This window comes from Pinus tabuliformis, chromosome 7 (genome assembly GCF_031772625.1).
Source record: "Pinus tabuliformis cultivar Carrire ecotype Pingquan chromosome 7, CPIR1, whole genome shotgun sequence".
Classification (NCBI taxonomy): Eukaryota; Viridiplantae; Streptophyta; class Pinopsida; order Pinales; family Pinaceae; genus Pinus; species Pinus tabuliformis.
The window spans coordinates 1,535,194,832-1,535,214,721 of NC_142293.1; the positions used below are offsets into that span (position 1 = coordinate 1,535,194,832).

A 19,890-nucleotide genomic window follows, 5' to 3' on the forward strand; every position below is an offset into this window, starting at 1 on the left:
CATTCTAAACTTTTCATTTAAAAAAGACACAACTTTTCATTTAAAGAAGACAATTTATACTTTTCATTTAAAAAAGACACTTTATACTTTTGTCAGTGAGTGTTGAACTTTTATCATAGTGAATTTAAAACATTTAATGGAGTATGAAACTTTTTAAAAGAACATATTTAATTTTTGTGCCAAAAAAAATGTGTGCAAGTTCCTCCCATAGCTAAAGTGAAGTTTTAACTCTGATAAAAATGAAAATTTACCTCAACTAGGTGAATTAGAAGATTTTTTGAAGTTGATGTAGAATATCTTTTTTTATATTGAAAATTTTAATTAAAAAAAAAAAAAAAAAAAAAAAAAAAAAAAAAAAAAAAACAAAACAAAACTTGTTAAACTGAATATTAGTTAAAACAACCACTCAAACCAATATTTTCATCATTATTCAAAAGAAAAGATTACACAAAAAAAAAAAAAAAATATTGAAAAAAATAATTAAATAAAAAATAAATTGCTTTTAAAGAACAAAAAGCCTATGTCTATTTTGTACATCTCTCATTTTTTCTTATATTTTTTTCCCTCTTTTGGGCATATTTGATGGTTAGATAGTAGAATTCTCAAATTCTTACTCATTGAAATATTAGGTAACTTTAAAAGTTTATAACTGCAAAATATTATGAATAAAATTGAGTTGGTTCACTGCATGAAGGAAAAAAACACATTAACAATTAGCCATCACTTATTATTAAGACCTATAAATAACAAGACCTATGAACCTTGACAAGTATAACATAGCTTGTTTGGTAGAAATGAGAATAAAATGTTGATGTGAATTGGCATAGTATTACTACATATAGAGGTCAGAACTAAAATAGAAACAAAAAAATGCAGATGTGAAACTCAAAATAATAGAATCAAAGCAGAGAAAAAAAAAAAAAAAAAAAAGTTAGAGGCACCTTACATCCAACTGCACTGCCTCTACAAATCCAAGTTGTCTTGAGTTCTCCAATATTACCTTGATTACCTTGTTGAAGTGATAAAAGTTACACAGGAAAAAGGGTAAACTCTGTTTGTATATAACAAGTGAAAAATCATAACTGTCAAAGTCAGTCAAAGTCACTGATAAGAGTTATTGAACTCTTCTTAAGGACCTAAATATAGAATATTATCAAAAAATAATGAGCTTACATGGTAGCTCATAGACTACTATATTGTATCTCTATATTCTACATTTATCCAGCTTGAGTTTTAGGGAAATGAAGATTTTTCTCCATTCTATTGTAAACCCAATATGACCAATGTCCAAAGCTCTAGTTAAGATATCTATTGGATGGAGTACTCTGAAACAAGTTTTGCAAATGCAAAAAATTTGTTGCTGAGTAGTTTGGATGGAGTGTCATACTCAGCAATTTGTCCTGATTCAAAACAAATACAAAGTAAGTAAAAAATGAAATGTGTCCAAAAAAATAGTAACTGTAACAAAACACTAGAAAATAAACAACTTATAAATGTTATACCATCCTTTAATAGGAGAACCATATCACTCTCAATAACAGATGGAATCCGATGTGCTATAGTAATGACTGTGCAGGTAGAAAATTGGTGGCGAATTATTTGCTGAATAAACCCATCAGTTGCAGTGTCAACTGAGGCAGTTGCCTCGTCAAGGACCAGTATCCGACTTTGTTTTAGTAGTGCCCGTCCCAAACAGACAAGCTGGCATTGACCCACACTCCAGTTTCCTCCATTCTCAGACACTGTACAAGAGATCATTCCATTAAATTCGATTCTCAATTTTCATTCTAAAAAAAAGGGGTCCTAGAGACCAGGTAGGTCTCAAGGACACCAAAAAATAAACAAAACATGAGCACTAAGATGGAAAGCAAATAGCAGAAATAGCTACTGTAAAAGGTTTTATTTTTCTCCTTCAGGACTTCCATTGAATGTGATAAAGACACACAGACCTGAGGAATCAAGTTTCTTTTCTTTTGCTCGTACAATCTCACCAAGTTGGCACTTGTCCAAAGCCTGAAAGCACAAGCAAAATCGAAGTAGATTCATAAACAATAAACTTACAGCAAGATCCTCAGGGAAATATCTATATTCTTCAAGGCAAGAATAATTGGCGCTAAAATTGATACTAATGCTTATAGAATATGAAGCAGAACTAACCTCCCAAATCTCATCATCCAAGCAATCTTCGAGAGGATCCAAATTATTTCTTATAATGCCTTTAAACATTGTTCGTTCTTGGGGAATAATGCTTAATTTGGATCTTAGGTCATGGAGGCCTATGGATGAGATGTCGACTCCATCAATGACAATTCTACCCGTTGTTGGTTCCATAATGCAAAAAATGGATTGAATAAGAGTAGATTTGCCACTTCCCGTCTGCCCCACAACTCCCACCTTCGTGCCTCCAAGGAAAGTGCATGTAAGGCCTTTCAAGACAAGCGAAAGATGTGGTCCATAACGCACCTGATTGTATGGATCAAATCTATAGATGAATTGACATGCAAATTACTAGCATGGAATGCGTGAAAAAGAGTCTATTTGTATTGAGTTCTGACCTGCAAATCAGTTAGATCTATCGTTCCTCTAGATGGCCAGTTGGAGTTTGGTCTACAATTCTCTATAATCACTGGTGACTCACTGGGAATTCGTGAATACTGCATTATTCTCTCCGATGAGATCATGTTGGTCTCCACATAACAAAGGCACCATATTACCTAGGCTTGTACCATGTTCAGACTTAGACTATATGTTATTGCCAACCCTGCAGTGCCTATTAAGGTGCCATTTCATTTACTTTGATATTTAATTATAAAGAATATGTCTAGTCTGCTGAGATCAGTTTAGGAAAAATAATTGTAAGCCAAGATAATGCTTTTGTACCTACTTGGGCTAATTACATCTTGAGGCAAGCGAATGAGGAACACCAAAAAGAATGCAAACACAAGATTTGACAGAAAATCCATCCGAATGCCAAGCCACTCATTGGCTCCAACATTATGGAGACTAGGTCTCATATATATATCAATCAACTCGAGATTTCTTTCCATGAATCGAAATTCCTGGTCAAAACTTCTAATGGTGGCTGCTCCAGAGATTGATTCTCCAAAATGTTGTACGATTGGAGCTCTACAAACTGATGCCAGCCGAGCCAGTTCCCTAGCTGATGTTATGTAGTATTGCTGCTTGCAAGGAAGGTTAGAGGAGTTACAAGAATTCTCTTATTACTATAAAAACCCAAAAGCATGGAAACAAAGAAATACAGATAAACTGTTGTCATGATAGAATCCTGATGCAACTTAATCTATTTGATAACATCCTTTTCAATCAGATTATGGGATCTACCTATAGCAAACCTTGAAGTAGAAATCAAACTCTCTTATCGCCAATTTATGTTCCTCTGAGAAAATTAAAATTTGCAAGTTCATATTTATTATTATTGAGAAATACAGAGAATACTTGATACCATATACAACTTGCACCCACTAGTATAAACACAATGAAGACCTGCCAAGCAATATGAGACATGACTGCAATGATCCCCAGAAGTTGTATAAATGCAAAAGCCAATTCTCCTAGTTGAGAAGGAATCAATGTGTCGACTGCACTCTAATCAGTTGATGCCTGCCAAGAAACAAAGAGCTTGTTACTGACCCACTAGAATCAAATGATTTCCTTCTCTCTCAGGAAAGGTATTAGCCTATTAAAACAATAAATTTCAACTGACCCGATTCAGTATTCGTCCAGATGGAGTTGCATCAAAGAAGGACATTGGTGCACGAAATATACACCTGTGCAGAGTGCTGAAACGTTGATTAGCAGTTTTAAGTCCAACCAATGAAAGAAGCATAGACCTCACAAGAACGCACAGGGAGCTGCTTAATGTCAAAGCAACATAAACCAGAATGAAAAGGGACTTTCTCATAGGGGAACTCTCATTTTCTTTTGTAGAGGCTTCCGATGTCATCCAGAGGTTACTACATATTTGAAGTAGTTGACTTATTATTTGGGCCAGTAGTATTATAGGTATCAAAGTACCATTGTATGCAGCAGTAATGTAAGACCAGTATACCGACATGCTTACCCTGCCTCTCTCTCTTTCTTCTTCTTGTACAAGCTGTGAATTTTTATTCTCTTTATCCAATTTTTCTTTGTGGTTTTCTGGTTCAACCTCTTCCTCTACATATATTGATTTCTGAACACCGCACTGCTCCAGTGTGTCACTGGCAGTAACATTTTTCACTGCAGCTGTATTGCCAGGACATGAGCTTTCAACAAATCTCTCTGATGTGTACACTTCAGATTTCTCCATAGCAGAAATAGTTTTCAAAGCTTTCTGATGTGCACCAACTAATTCCACAAAATCTGTGCCTGATTGTAAGATGTCATCATATCTGCCAACCTGAGTAATTTCACCATCTCGCATTACCTATGAAGAATATCATTTACATCAACAAAATATGGATCACTTATCTCCTCCTCTCAATAAATGATCAATAAACCCACTGTCCCTTTACCAATTACATTGAAAATTTTAATATCACTAGAACAGGATGAAAGAAATTCAAACCTACCAGAATGATGTCAGCAGAGGGTAAAAACTCCACTTGATGAGTTACATAGACTATAGTCTTTGAACCCAGAATACCAAGTATGCATTCCTATAACAAGCAAGTCCAATTTCTTAGATGTTTATGGATATGAATTTGCAGCGGCACAACCAGCAATGTAAATTATCCAGACTGAACAATGAATTGCAGAGTGCTACTGTAGAGCTTCATCATTCCATCAAAACATTAAAACTAATTAATTCAGCAAACCTACAGTATGTAAAGGATAAGAGAAACATACTTGGAAAATATGTTTTCCGGTATGTGCATCCACAGCACTAAAAGGGTCATCAAAAATATAAATGTCTACATCTTGATATAAAGCACGGGCAATCTATATTCTTTGTTTTTGTCCACCACTCAAATTTAACCCTCTTTCTCCAATGTTTATCTCGTCCCCATAAGGAAAAAGTTCAAGATCTTTCTTCAATGCACAAGAATCAAGTACACTATTGTATCTAATAGTATCCATCTGCTTTCCAAAGAGAATAGCGTCTTTAATTTTCCCACTTTGTATCCAAGGAGACTGAGGGACATATGCATTGGTACCACTTAAGCTAACAAAGCCTGATATTTTTGGTATTTCACCTAATATGCAGGATAAAAGGCTTGATTTTCCTGAACCAATAGTTCCACATACTGCAACCCTCATGCCTCTCTCTAGTTGGACATCTAAACCTCTTATAGTTGGACTAGAGGAATCGGGATTCCAAGAAAATATCCCTCCTTGGATTTGAATCACGAAGTCTATTGACTCCTTTGATACCTTTTCTACCCCATCGTGTTGCAGCTCTTCCTCCTGCAGAAAGGCCACAATGTGATCTATTGACACTTTAGTTTGAGCAATCTGAGGGATTAAGCGAAGAAGCATGCCCATAGCTCCCTGAAGTGTCCCATAGGTTGCGAGTGCAGAAAGAGTTCTCCCTGCTGTCAAAGGCACTCCTATAAGCATACACGTACCAAAAGTTGCAACAATGATAAATATTGGTCCAACAGAGGAAACAGATGTTGTGATAGCTGATGCGTAAACATATTTTTGTAGCCAACTATATTCTGCCTGCCTCAAAATTTCTAGTTTCCGAAGAAATCTTGTCTCCCAAGCCTGCAATTTTAAGATCCTCATAATTTTTAATGTCTCCGATGTGGCCTTGTACTCTGAAACAAGTTTTGCAAATGCAGAAAATTTGTTGCTGAGTAGTTTGGATGGAGTGTCATACTCAGCAATTTGTCCTGATTCAAAACAAATACAAAGTAAGTAAAAAATGAAATGTGTCCAAAAAAATAGTAACTGTAACAAAACACTAGAAAATAAACAACTTATAAATGTTATACCATCCTTTAATAGAAGAACCATATCACTCTCAATAACAGATGGAATCCGATGTGCTATAGTAATGACTGTGCAGGTAGAAAATTGGTGGCGAATTACTTGTTGAATAAACCCATCAGTTGTAGTGTCAACTGAGGCAGTTCCCTCGTCAAGGACCAGTATCCGACTTTGTTTTAGTAGTGCCCGTCCCAAACAGACAAGCTGGAATTGACCCACACTCCAGTTTCCTCCATTCTCAGACACTGTACAAGAGATCATTCCATTAAATTTGATTCTCAATTTTCATTATAAAAAAAAAGGGGTCCTAGAGACTAGGTAGGTCTCAAGGACACCAAAAAATAAACAAAACATGACCACTAAGATGGAAAGCAAATAGCAGAAATAGCTACTGTAAAAGGTTTTATTTTTCTCCTTCAGGACTTCCATTGAATGTGATAAAGACACACAGACCTGAGGAATCAAGTTTCTTTTCTTTTGCTCATACAATCTCACCAAGTTGGCACTTGTCCAAAGCCTGAAAGCACAAGCAAAATCGAAGTAGATTCATAAACAATAAACTTACAGCAAGATCCTCAGGGAAATATCTATATTCTTCAAGGCAAGAATAATTGGTGCTAAAATTGATAGTAATGCTTATAGAATATGAAGCAGAACAAACCTCCCAAATCTCATCATCCAAGCAATCTTCGAGAGGATAAAAATTATTTCTTATAGTGCCTTCAAACATTGTTGGTTCTTGGGGAATAATGCTTAATTTGGATCTTAGGTCATGGAGGCCTATGGATGAGATGTTGACTCCATCAATGAAAATTCTGCCCATTGTTGGTTCCACAATGCGAAAAATGGATTGAATAAGAGTAGATTTTCCACTTCCTGTCCGCCCCACAACTCCCACCTTCGTGCCTCCAGGGAAAGTGCATGTAAGGCCTTTCAAGACAAGTGAAAGATGTGGTCCATAATGCACCTGATTGTATGGATCAAATTTATAGATGAACTGACATGCAAATTACTAGCATGGAATGCGTGAAAAAGAGTCTATTTGTATTGAGTTCTCACCTGCAAATCAGTTAGATCTATCGTTCCTCTAGATGGCCAGTTGGAGTTTGGTCTACAATTCTCTATAATCACTGGCGACTCACTGGGAATTCGTGAATACTGCATTATTCTCTCCGATGAGATCATGTTGGTCTCCACATAACAAAGGCAACATATTACCGAGGCTTGTACCATGTTCAGACTTAGACTATATGTTACTGCCAACCCTGCAGTGCCTGTTAAGGTGCCATTTCATTTACTTTCATATTTCATTATAAAGAATATGTCTAGTCTGCTGAGATCAGTTTAGGAAAAATAATTGTAAGCCAAGATAGTGCTTCTGTACCTACTTGGGCTAATTACATCTTGAGGCAAGCGAATGAGGAACACCAAAAAGAATGCAAACACAAGATTTGACAGAAAATCCATCCGAATGCCAAGCCACTCATTGGCTCCAACATTGTGGAGACTAGGTCTCATATATATATCAATCAACTCGAGATTTCTTTCCATGAATCGAAATTCCTGGTCAAAACTTCTAATGGTGGCTACTCCAGAGATTGATTCTCCAAAATGTTGTATGATTGGAGCTCTACAAACTGATGCCAGCCGAGCCAGTTCCCTAGCTGATGTTATGTAGTATTGCTACATGCAAGGAAGGTCAGAGGAGTTACAAGAATTCTCTTATTACTATAAAAACCCAAAAGCATGGAAACAAAGAAATACAGATAAACTGTTGTCATGATAGAATCCTGATGCAACTTAATCTATTTGATAACATCCTTTTCAATCAGATTATTGGGTCTACCTATAGCAAACCTTGAAGTAGAAATCAAACTCTCTTATCGCCAATTTATGTTCCTCTGAGAAAATTAAAATTTGCAAGTTCGTATTTATTATTATTGAGAAATACAGAGAATACCTGATACCATATACAACTTGCACCCATTGGTATAAACACAATGAAGACCTGCCAAGAAATATGAGACATGACTGCAATGATCCCCAAAAGTTGTATAAATGCAAAAGCCAATTCTCCTAGTTGAGAAGGAATCAATGTGTCCACTGCACTCTGATCAGTTGATGCCTGCCAAGAAACAGAGAGCTTGTTACTAACCCACTAGAATCAAATGATTTCCTTCTCTCTAAGGAAAGGTATTAGCCTATTAAAACAATAAATGTCAACTGACCCGATTCAGTATTCGCCTAGATGGAGTTGCATCAAAGGAGGACATTGGTGCACAAAATATACAGCTATGCAGAGTGTTGAAAAGCTGATTAGCAGTTTTAAGTCCAACCAATGAAAGAAGCATAGACCTCACAAGAACACACAGGGAGCTGCTTAATGTCAAAGAAACATAAACCAGAATGAAAAGGGACTTTCTCATAGGGGAACTCTCATTTTCTTTTGTAGAGGCTTCTGATGTCATCCAGAGGTTACTACATATTTGAAGTAGCTGACTTATTATTTGGGCCAGTAGTATTATAGGTATCAAAGAACCATTGTATGCAGCAGTAATGTAAGACCAGTATTCCGACATGCTTACCCTGCCTCTCTCTCTTTCTTCTTCTTGTAAAAGCTGTGAATTTTTATTCTCTTTATCCAATTTTTTTTTGTGGTTTTCTGGTTCAACCTCTTCCTCTACATCTATTGAGTTCTGAACACCGCACTGCTCCAGTGTGTCACTGGCAGTAACATTTTTCACTGCAGCTGTATTGCCAGCACATGAGCTTTCAACAAATCTTTTTGATGTGTACACTTCAGATTTCTCCATAGCAGAAATAGTTTTCAAAGCTTTCTGATGTGCACCAACTAATTCCACAAAATCTGTGCCTGATTGTAAGATGTCATCATATCTGCCAACCTGAGTAATTTCACCATCTCGCATTACCTGTGAAGAATATCATTTACATCAACAAAATATGGATCACTTATCTCCTCCTCTCAATAAATGATCAATAAACCCACTGTCCCTTTACCAATTACATTGAAAATTTTAATATCACTAGAACAGGATGAAAGAAATTCAAACCTAACAGAATGATGTCAGCAGAGGGTAAAAACTCCACTTGATGAGTTACATAGACTACAGTCTTTGAACCCAGAATACCAAGTATGCATTCCTATAACAAGAAAGTCCAATTTCTTAGATGTTTATGGACATGAATTTGCAGCGGCACAACCAGCAATGTAAATTATCCAGACTGAACAATGAATTGCAGAGTGCTACTGTAGAGCTTCATCATTCCATCAAAACATTAAAACTAATAAATTCAGCAAACCTACAGTATGTACAAGCACAAGCATCAAGTACACTATTGTATCTAATAGTATCCATCTGCTTTCCAAAGAGAATAGCGTCTTTAATTTTCCCACTTTGTATCCAAGGAGACTGAGGGACATATGCTTTGGTACCACTTAAGCTAACAGAGCCTGATATTTTTGGTATTTCACCTAATATGCAGGATAAAAGGCTTGATTTTCCTGAACCAATAGTTCCACATACTGCAACCCTCATGCCTCTCTCTAGTTGGACATCTAAACCTCTTATAGTTGGACTAGAGGAATCAGGATTCCAAGAAAATATCCCTCCTTGGATTTGAATCGCGAATTCTATTGACTCCTTTGATACCTTTTCTACCCCATCGTGTTGCAGCTCTTCCTCCTGCAGAAAGGCCACAATGCGATCTATTGACACTTTAGTTTCAGAAATCTGAGGGATTAAGCCAAGAAGCATGCCCATAGCTCCCTAAAGTGTCCCATAGGTTGCGAGTGCAGAAAGAATTCTCCCTATTGTCAAAGGCACTCCTATAAGCATACACGTACCAAAAGTTGCAACAATGATAAATATTGGTCCAACAGAGGAAACATATGTTGTGATAGCTGATGCGTAAACATATTTTTGTAGCCAACTATATTCTGCCTGCCTCAAAATTTCTAGTTTCTGAAGAAATCTTGTCTCCCAAGCCTGCAATTTTAAGACCCTCATAATTTTTAATGTCTCCGATGTGGCCTTCATTCTTTTGTCTTTTTCTTCCATTATTCTCTCCTAAAATTTTTCTTGCAATTTTACAAGTGGGAAATTTGGCAACATAACTACAAATGAGGCTGCCATCCCTGAAAATGCTGCCAAGCCCAACGTCTGATATAGAATAATGAAGGCCAGAACAAATTGAAGAGGGAAAATCCAAATACTATGCATATAGTAACAGAAACATGAAACATTCTGAACATCTACACTCATGTAGTTGATAATCTCTCTGCTTGTATGCTTCTGTCTTGACTGACTGGAAAGCAACAAGCCCTTCCTGTATATAATAGCTGTCAATGTTGCTCTAACCCGTAAAGTTAACTGATGTTGTTTGAAAAACCCTTGTCACTGTGACAAAGACTCTAATACCTTTGCCACAAAAAAAGCACAAACTAGCACATAGCCTTGACTTTCAAACTGTTTCTTTCCACCTAGAAACTGAACAAAGGCATTTATAAAACATGTACCTACATATGATGCACAAGTCACCAGTGCTGCTAAGAATGCAGTTAAAAGTACTTACTTTCGAAAAGATAGGAGTAAGGATTTTGCTAATAAGCCTGTATCACCTTTGGCCTCTAGCTGAGCTCTGAATTTAGGGTATAATTGGCCTGTCCTGTCCGCCTCTGCAACTTGGGGTACATCATCAATATGCAAAGGGCTCTTATAACCAAGAGCAAGCAAAGGACTCATCCAAGAAAATGACAGCCGACTGAGAAGGTTGGTTGTTGCATAAGTAGAGACTGCCTTAATGTTTCCACATTTTTGGGGATTGTCTTTCAAGAGAGGTTCTAGAATGGTCTGTGAGGAGGACTCTACACCACTTCTGGCACATTCGTAGGCATCTTCAACAACACCCAACACGAATCTGAAGAAAAATTTCGAAAACGGCAATGGATTTCTCAACGGCTTTTCTTCCTCTGGGGCGGATTCGCCCTCGACTCCTGCAGATTCAATCACGAAAACCATTTGGACGTAGCAGTCATCATCAAACGATTCATCTCTGACCTTATTTGATCCGAATCTCATTTCTACATTCAGGAAAGCCATGGATGAAATCAAACGATTCATCTCTGACCTTATTTGATCCGAATCTCATTTCTACATTCAGGAAAGCCATGGATGAAATTTCCCCAGAGGTTCGATGGAGCCCGTTTCAGAGGTTTGTCACGGCAGCATGGGAAGCAAGAGCGGAGAAGACGAAAAGGGTACCCAGGAAAATCGTGAACAGTTGCAACCACTCAACTACCTTCCCTGGATCGAACGATTAACAATCCTCTAATCGTCTAACACATAATCTAATGGCACACAGGGATGACAAGTAGATTTTAGGAAAGTTCATTTCAGAGGGAAACGCCTTACGGCGTAAAAATTCACACTGGATAACGAAACATGACACTTGAAGATTTTCTTCAAGTCATCATTAAATTGACAAAGTGGCTGAGATGCACTAAATTGACAATAATGAGTTAGCCACATTGTGGCTCGCCGAGTGTGGCCACGACGAGACTGCAACAACAAACTGACAATGAATTGGCCATACAAAAAGAATGAATAAAATTTAACAAACTGACAATGAATGGGCCATATGGAAAGAATGAATAAAATTTCACAAGGAATAAAAATGAATACTAGCTAAAACTGCACCATCACAAAAACAATGGCAAAACAATTTTCCAAAAGAAACTTCCCACCTAAGCATTGCAACAACTTGCACTTTTGCAAACAGATTGCTCACAACTATTGCGCATTGCAAACTAATCTCTTCCCAAGTATTCAAAAACAAAATTTTCCGAACAAATTGATACAACCACTAAACATTCCATAATCACTCACTTCAGTCCGACAGATAAACAGTCAGGCAGATAAAATCCATGCAAATATTCAAGAACATATTTTTGCTAACACATCGCAAGACTATTGTAGATTCAGCCTTGCTGATAAAATCCATCCAAATATTTAATAACATAATTATAAATACTCATTGCTCACAACCGTAGTGGATTTGTAGAATAATCGCTTCAGCCTAGCAAATAAAATCCATCCAACTATTTGTAAACTTCAAAGTCAATTATTAAAAAACATATAAACAAGTTCCACTCTGAAGAATTTTGGCAAATGTACAGCCCTCTCTTGTAGAGAGGATAAATTATTGTTCAACAACTAGTTTTATACATGAAGACACATATAGCACTTTAACATTGATAAAAGACATCAATGTTTTGTATTATATGATATAACATGCTTGACACATTCACTATTCTGCTTGAATTCAAAAATGTAATTGACAGCACGCAGTTAAAAGGCTAAAATGTCCATACCAACTTTCTGTATTGCAGTGAAAAAAAGGGCTTTCAAAACAAAACCTGCTTGATTTTTATGTAGGAAACCAAAAAAACTTGACTAACACTGTCAATTCTTGCAGGCATTAACCTTTGCTACACCACATTAATGCACAGACTTATGCACAAAGGAAATGAATTATAAACAGAATTTAAACAAGCAAAAGACACAACATACCTACCCTGATAAGTGAACAAAAATGCAAAAGCCTATCATCCAAAAACTGCAATTAAGCTAAATAGTATCAATGCCGTCATGTCATATCATGTACATGAATGGATGATTGAGTTTAACTGAAAGATGAGAGTAGTAAACGATTAAGATTTTGTGGAGAGTCAATACCCCAACCAGTACCCTTGCATGGTGGTAAAGCTTGTGCAAACATCATGTTTGTTTGATAATTGCATTGCCAAGGAAAGAAGCTTTGTCTGGCTGGTTTCAGTTTTGTTTACCACTTAGCAAGGATATATGTGGTGCGTTCTTGACTACACTACGCATCCTTCATAAAAAAAATTCAGTTACATATATCATGTGATCTCAGTAATCCCATTGCTGTCCATCCCAAGACGAAGGTGAAAGCAGGCATGAGGAGGTCGCTGTGGCTATTACTGTGAGGGACAAATCAACACCCAGCTCAATGCGAGCAAATTGGTGTTGAGATCCCCTCATAACTGCCCAGTGCCAATGCCAACTCCCCTTACCTTGCACGTTAAACATTGATTGGCATGGACCAAACAAAAACAAAAAAGCTTATGGGGACACAAAAAAACTAGACAGTGAGGATTAAGAGGGAGAGATTTATGTCAAGCATCTTCACAGTGCAGAGCTACCTTGATTTTCTGCACGGTACAGGATATGAGGTTGTTCACTGTCTCCACTGATTCTACTGTAAGTTTGGTTGTTGGCAAGCTGTTGACTAATATCTGGAATGCAGCTGTTAAAAGTGATCCTCCCACACGCGGGTTGTTGACTCCAACACCCTTTCCAGTAGGGTTTAGTGCAAGGGGCCTGCATTCTGGTCCGTCTGGAAGAATGGCAAAGCAAGAGGGTAAGAGGGCAACATAAGCTGGATCACCCCCACTCATAACCACATGCATGGCTGGGATGTCCACTGGAGCATAAACTACAAGAGATCCCGATGCATCTGTGCAAGTCTCTTGTAGGATCAACATGCTGCTGCTTTCATTGGAATTCATGGCCTAAAATCGAAAACATTCACAGTTAAGGTTAGGGTTTCATGAGAGGAATTATTGTCCAAGAAGCATTTCGAAGAAAAAGAAAAGGAACATATGCTTGCTCTTAGAAGAGAAACATAGTTGCGAGGATCTTGTCCTTTCAGAATGTGAGCCATTTCTTGCATTGGACCTCCATTTGACAGTATATCCCACTGCTCCAGTTCTTTTTCTCTCAGTGGTCAGTAGAGAGTACCGGCTGTGGATGAAACGAAATAGAAAAAACAATGCCATGCTATGAATTATTGAGTCCAGTTATTCCTTACCTCGCTTCTGAGTCTCTCATCCCTCAAGAAATCAAATAATCTTTGCGGAGAAACAGGAAGCCACACTGATGTGGCCGCGCTCAGCACGACACCAGGTGGCTCTCCAGGGTCATCAACGCTCTTTCTTGGCATAACACGAACATCGTCATCAATGTTACCAGAGAGCTTATTCCAGGTGTGTACAGTCGACGCACTCACTCCAGCACAGAAACTGTCCGTCATGCGTTGCGCAAGTCTCAACATGCTGCGACGCCCATTGGGAGTCGGTATGGCTATGCAGATGAATGCATTCCTCATAATTAGTGTCGTAAGATGAATTTTAGGAAAACAATTGTGTTTTCAAATTTAGTAAAAACTTAGATTGGCCAAAATTGCTAAGAAACACTTCACTTATCATAAAAAAACATAAAAGCTTACTCCACTCATAAAAGCTTACTCCAACCATCATCAAGAACCTAAAAAAAATTTAGATAACCGCCCTGATATATTTTCTACATCTGGCTGTTCTCTGTGCGATAAAAAAGAAAAGAAAAGGGCATCACTGTGGCTCTCACCCGTGGGATCTCTTGCTGAAACGTTCGCTGTTGCTATGAGAATAGCAAGGCACTCACACTGACGTTTTAAAGTTGCCAGCCAGCGCTGTGCTCCAAAAGCCATCCCAGAATTTAACAGAGAACGGTAAAGCCTGTGCACTCCATGATCATCATACTCTGCATGCTCTACCCATGTCACCTGATATTTCATCAAACACATGTACATTACATCTGAGATTAATTGGTTACTGTACCCGCCTGATAATTCCTATTCCCCATTATCAACGATATAGGATTCGGGCACAACCTTGGAATACCCGTTGGGCATGTCCTGAATCAAACAACCAGAAGGCAACCTCCTGCATTTCATAAATCCCACAGGCGAATTATCTCGAAGGCCATCAATAGATACATCCACCACTGCCCATACGCCCTCAGCGTGCTGTTTGCAGAATCGAAGAAAGTAAACCTCTCGAGCAGGAACCAACAGTGAAAGCACTTGCAATTCTGCATACATCTGCAAGTCACGGAAAACTGCATCTTAGTAATCAGAACGTAAAACAAAATGGTAATTGAAAAAAAAATAAAAATAAAAAATACCCCACAATAATCCGAGAAACTTACCAGTTGCAGTGCACCATTCCTTGTCCCGTCCATTCCGCTCGATATTACATCGACTGTGGCTGCCCTGGATATCATGCAGGGTAACATTTCCTTATACCTATTCGCCATTAGAAACATGGGAATACAGGTAACCTGATGAGTGCATGCTTGCCAGATGTGATGCGCTGCGAGGATAATGAATCGGTAACATTACATAGTGGCATACAGGGATAACTAACTTCCAACATATAATGATCCAACTTACAATGTGCAACCGCCTATAATGATCCGACGGAAGAGATTTTTTTAATCGTCTAACACAATGGATCAACGGCTCAAGGCATTACACAATGGCATACAGGGAAGTTAATCTCAAAGGGAAACGCCTTACGGCGTAAAAATTACTAATTAAGTAGTCTATTTTTTTAATACGTTATACACCTGTATCGTTTCACAAGTCGTTTCTCAAACATTATATGTTATATAAGACGAATAATTAGGGTTTGTGGTTCGACATTGATAGATACAACCATTATGTTATGTTACCATCATAGATATGCCAAAAACATTCGAAGGGTCAAAAGTCACAATTATTACAAAGATTGAGGGTATCAAATTACGTGATAATGTTGTAAAAATAGTAAAATACTTTCAACACGTGATAATGTTGTAAAAATAGTAAAATACTTTCAACACCTTATAATTATGATATGAATATACATTCTATAGCGAAATTTTGTTTGGTTACTTTCAACACATAAATTATGATATGGATATACATTTTATAGCTAAATTTTATTGGGTTAAATTTTGATTTTTGTTATTTTAATTTTTTTATTGGATATAAAGATTCGGGATGATTGCCAACTTTATATGGGGATGTAAAAAAGACCAATTCAAATTCCTTCTATCCAAACTATTTGCGCTGACGCGCCCAAAACATATGGGAGGATGGGGCATTTAAATCTATCGCATTTTAGGAAGGCTATTCTTTGCAAATCCATGTGGAATGCAATTATGGGTGACTCGTTGTGGAGCTTGGCCATTTGCGCCAAATACATGGACAATAGGGACATGTCTTTCTGGATCAGGGCAAATCATATTGCGACCCCACATGGATCTGCTATTTGGAGGGGCTTCAGAAAATTGGAACCATTTTTCAGGCAAAACCTTATTTGGAAATTCTAGACAGGAGCAAAAATCATGATTGGATGGGATGAACTTGCTGGAGGGGCCGGAAAAAATTTATATATCCCCTCTTCTGCTAAAATCGCTCCACAATAGAGGTATTTTCTTTTGGGCCAGCACCATTCATAAATGGGAGGGAGCCATTCCCATTTGGAAAACAGTGAAAGATTTACAGCTCCGGGATGACTTAGAGGTTCAATGGAATGATGTTTTACTCTCGTTGCACGCCCATGGCTTTTATCGCTCTGCTGACAAAGACTTTCTCATATGGAAGGGCCTGGGTGGATCATTGACAGTCCAGGTAAAACAAATATATCAGCAAATTCTATCCTCGGAGGCAGGTAATATTGGAGACATCTTTCCTCCTACTTTCTGGAAATCGGGATGCCCCATGAAGATCATCATCTTTGCATGGCTGGTGTTCCACAATAGGAACCTCACTTGGGAAAATTTACAAAAAAGAAACTGGCATGGGCCTGCAATCTACCTCCTTTGTAGGAACAACTCTGAAAACAATATACATCTATTTCTCACATGCCCACAGGTGCAGCCTATCTGGCAAAATCTAGCGGCTCTCTATGGTTTTACTCAACCCTCCTTCCCTTCAATTCATGAAGCTTTCAATAGATGGAGCACCATGAACAAAGAATGGAGGCCCATCCCATTATTGACCATTTGGGCTATATGGAAATGGAGAAATGGTAGGCTCTTCAATTCAAAAGTGGAATCCAAATCCTCTGTTGTTACATCTATCCTATCCCTATACAACGCCCTTGATATGTCCAGACAGTTTAGGAACAAGAAAGGGAGAAATCAAATGATATTAGACAACAGGAACAGGATCGATAGAAGACACATGGCATTGGTGTCCATGGCTCCTCCATGTGCCTTCTTCGACAGTGTTGCACAACATGGGATGTGCGCATGTGGCGTTTACATCAGGACAGCAGACGAATAGGCATTTGAAATTCATTGGAATGCTGGTCCTGGATCCAACAACAGAGCTGAGGCGGTGGCATTAGCGGGTCTCCTTTCCTTTTGTTCTTTCCTTGACATTCCGAATTTACAAATCTATGGAGACTCGAAGTTAATAACTGATCATGTTTTGGCAAGGCATAACATAAAAAAACATTCATCTTGCTGGATGGCTGGACAGGATTGCAGCTTTATGGAACAACAAGAGGAACTATATTATTTCACACATTGCTAGAACAAAAAACAAGAAAGCTGATGCATTATCCAAAAAGGGCCTAACGTCTCCCCCAGGCGTATGGAGGATGCAGATCCAAACGGCAAGCAACTGTTTCCAGATCCAGGGCTTTTGCCTTCCGGGTATATAACTCTTTATCAATGGAATTATTCTGGTATGTTTTCTATACTTGGTCATACATTTAGCATAACACACAGCAAAGGTATGAACATATATAATTTCTGATATCATGGGAATTTCTTTGTTTTATATATCTACTGATCATATGTTTTCTATCTCCAACAAATACATTTTGTACATAAGCAGGACATCTCTCATACATCCTTGCCAATCTCAAGATGTGGAGAAGTCCACACAACAGTCTATGTATGGGCATTATCAAATCGAGTCATGTATGTTGATATCATCCAAAAACAATGCATATAATATAAATATATAGCTTTTTTTTCATGCTGAAAAAAGATTCAGTTTTTTGAAAAAAATTGGAATATAGATTGTGGAGTGTTAATAATTTATTTTTGTTAAATATCTTGAAAATATTTCAATAAATATTCGGAAAAAAACTTTAAAATATTTGATAAATAAAAAGCTTTTGATTTGATCCAATTTAGAAATTTGAAATATGAAACACCCATCAAATTTGACTTTTTTTTACAACTATAGTATGATGATCTTTGATCATTTTAACAAAAAAAAATTAGTAACACCGAAAAAAAATTAACTATATTTAAGAAACAAATCACGCCTGAAAGTACTTTGCCCATCAAATTCCATCACATCCCTCGTTTGATCTACTGTTTGTTTTCATTGTAATATTGTGCGGCCATCCCCAACTAGTCAAATCTTTTAAATTCACCAGACCGTACACAACAATTCGGTTTGCGTGAAATTGCAGACAGTGCATGATATTGCATGAATTTGACATTATCTGTATTATTATTCCTTGCGTATGTCCAATATATTATACCAATCCGACATACTTTTCGATGTAACAGCAAAAAGCCACTCTGATTGCAGAGAGCGTTCCGGCAGCGAAAGAAATTTATGTGTTCGCATGTAACGTTAACATCACAGAAAATTATCAGAAGCCCAAGCCTACTAAGCACATCAAGGATAAAGAAAAGCCCTTACCTCGACTGCCTGTTATCTTCTATTTATAATTTGGTATTTATGCTTCATTTGTATACTCCTACAAGCATCTGAGTATAGTGGGCATCTGCTAGTTTCAGTATTATAGTATGCAGGCTGAGATTGTGTTCAAATTAAGAAACCGATGAGATTGTATGGTGCCACGATCGCTGCAAATACAAATTTTCTTGGCAGTCACTGCAGGTGTTGCGTTGTAGACAACTACGAATTTTCGGGCACTCACCGCAGCTGTAGCATTGTATACACCTTCATATAATATATGGTTAATATCACAATATCTTTCTATGTGTAATATCATTTATAATATTAACAATTAGCAATTGCTTCAAAAGTAAGAATTTTTAAATTGAAAAATTTGTATTTTGGTTTTCATAACTAAGCAAATAATAATTGATACATTATTTTAGTATATTTTTTAATGTTTTTAAAATTTTATATATCTCTAAATCTCAATGTACATATTTATATTTATTTATGTAAATTTCTCAAGGGAACAAATATGGAGAATTATCTGATCTTTTTACTTAATCTACATATTATTTTTGCAACACATAAAGAGTGGTTGCACAAAATACTTTTTACTTAATTTACATATTATGTTTGCAAAACAGAAAGAGTGGTTGCACAAAATACTTTTTACTTAATTTACATATTATCTTTGCAAAACATAAATAGCTGCTTGAAAGTATTGTAAGAAGTAGGGTTTGGCGCTGCCCCGGTACAACAAGAACATATAATGCTGAACCTATGTTTCAATTCTTCAATTGGTGCCTAATTGAAGGAAATTTAGTAGCCTCAAAAAAATATTGTTAAGAGATGGATCATGCTTCTCTCAGTGTTTTTGTTGCCAGAGTACAACAAGAACATAAGGCTGAACCTATGTTTCAATTCTTCAATGGGTGCCTAATTGAAGGAAATTTAGGAGCCTCAAAAAATATTGTTAAGAGATGGATCATGCTTCTCCAAATCACTGGACCACAAATTTTACAATTTCTTAGGCATAATAACCTTATAAGCGGGAATTGAGAATTTTAACTTAATAGTAAAAAAATATTATAAGAAAATGATCCAAAGTCAAACACATATTAAAAGTATGATAGTAATTGTAAACAAACAAGAATATAGAGATCAATAATTACATGTGCCAACTCCACGCACCCAAGAATAACAGAGTGAGATATAGATTCTAGAAAGAATGAATAAAGAAAAGACTTGTTTCACCTTCTATTAACAATGTTGCTATGTTTCACCCTTCAGTAAACCGAAAATTGTGTGGAGTTACTTTCTGAATTATTCAATGCAATCTACTAGTTTGTTTTTCACACCTAAAAAGAGATCCTTAGTTGTGCATTCAACATTAAC

General features: G+C 37.0%; 2 protein-coding genes and 1 pseudogene across 2 annotated transcripts; all 3 read right to left on the reverse strand.

Annotated features, from left to right (window-relative positions):
- Nucleotides 1-1,194: 1,194 nt before the first annotated feature.
- Nucleotides 1,195-8,861, reverse strand: LOC149253710 (putative ABC transporter C family member 15). The gene is given in 17 exon segments (XM_089454575.1): nt 1,195-1,400; nt 1,503-1,742; nt 1,950-2,013; nt 2,158-2,463; nt 2,556-2,770; nt 2,885-3,179; nt 3,457-3,621; nt 3,725-4,426; nt 4,572-4,658; nt 4,849-5,895; nt 5,959-6,179; nt 6,388-6,451; nt 6,596-6,901; nt 6,994-7,208; nt 7,323-7,617; nt 7,895-8,059; nt 8,163-8,861. Coding segments are annotated over 17 exon segments (5,178 nt in total). The 3' UTR covers nt 1,195-1,308.
- A 354-nt stretch (nt 8,862-9,215) lies between these two features.
- LOC149253711 (ABC transporter C family member 3 pseudogene) lies at nt 9,216-11,054 on the reverse strand (annotated as a pseudogene).
- Nucleotides 11,055-12,958: 1,904 nt separating this feature from the next.
- LOC149253712 (homeobox-leucine zipper protein ANTHOCYANINLESS 2-like) lies at nt 12,959-15,110 on the reverse strand. The gene is made up of 6 exons (XM_089454577.1): nt 15,003-15,110; nt 14,686-14,895; nt 14,400-14,577; nt 13,846-14,117; nt 13,639-13,734; nt 12,959-13,546 (listed from the first exon to the last, which is right to left on the reverse strand). Exons 1-6 carry the CDS (start codon nt 15,108-15,110, stop codon nt 13,151-13,153), a joined length of 1,260 nt encoding a protein of 419 aa, XP_089310703.1. The 3' UTR covers nt 12,959-13,150.
- Between the last annotated feature and the right edge of the window lie 4,780 nt (nt 15,111-19,890).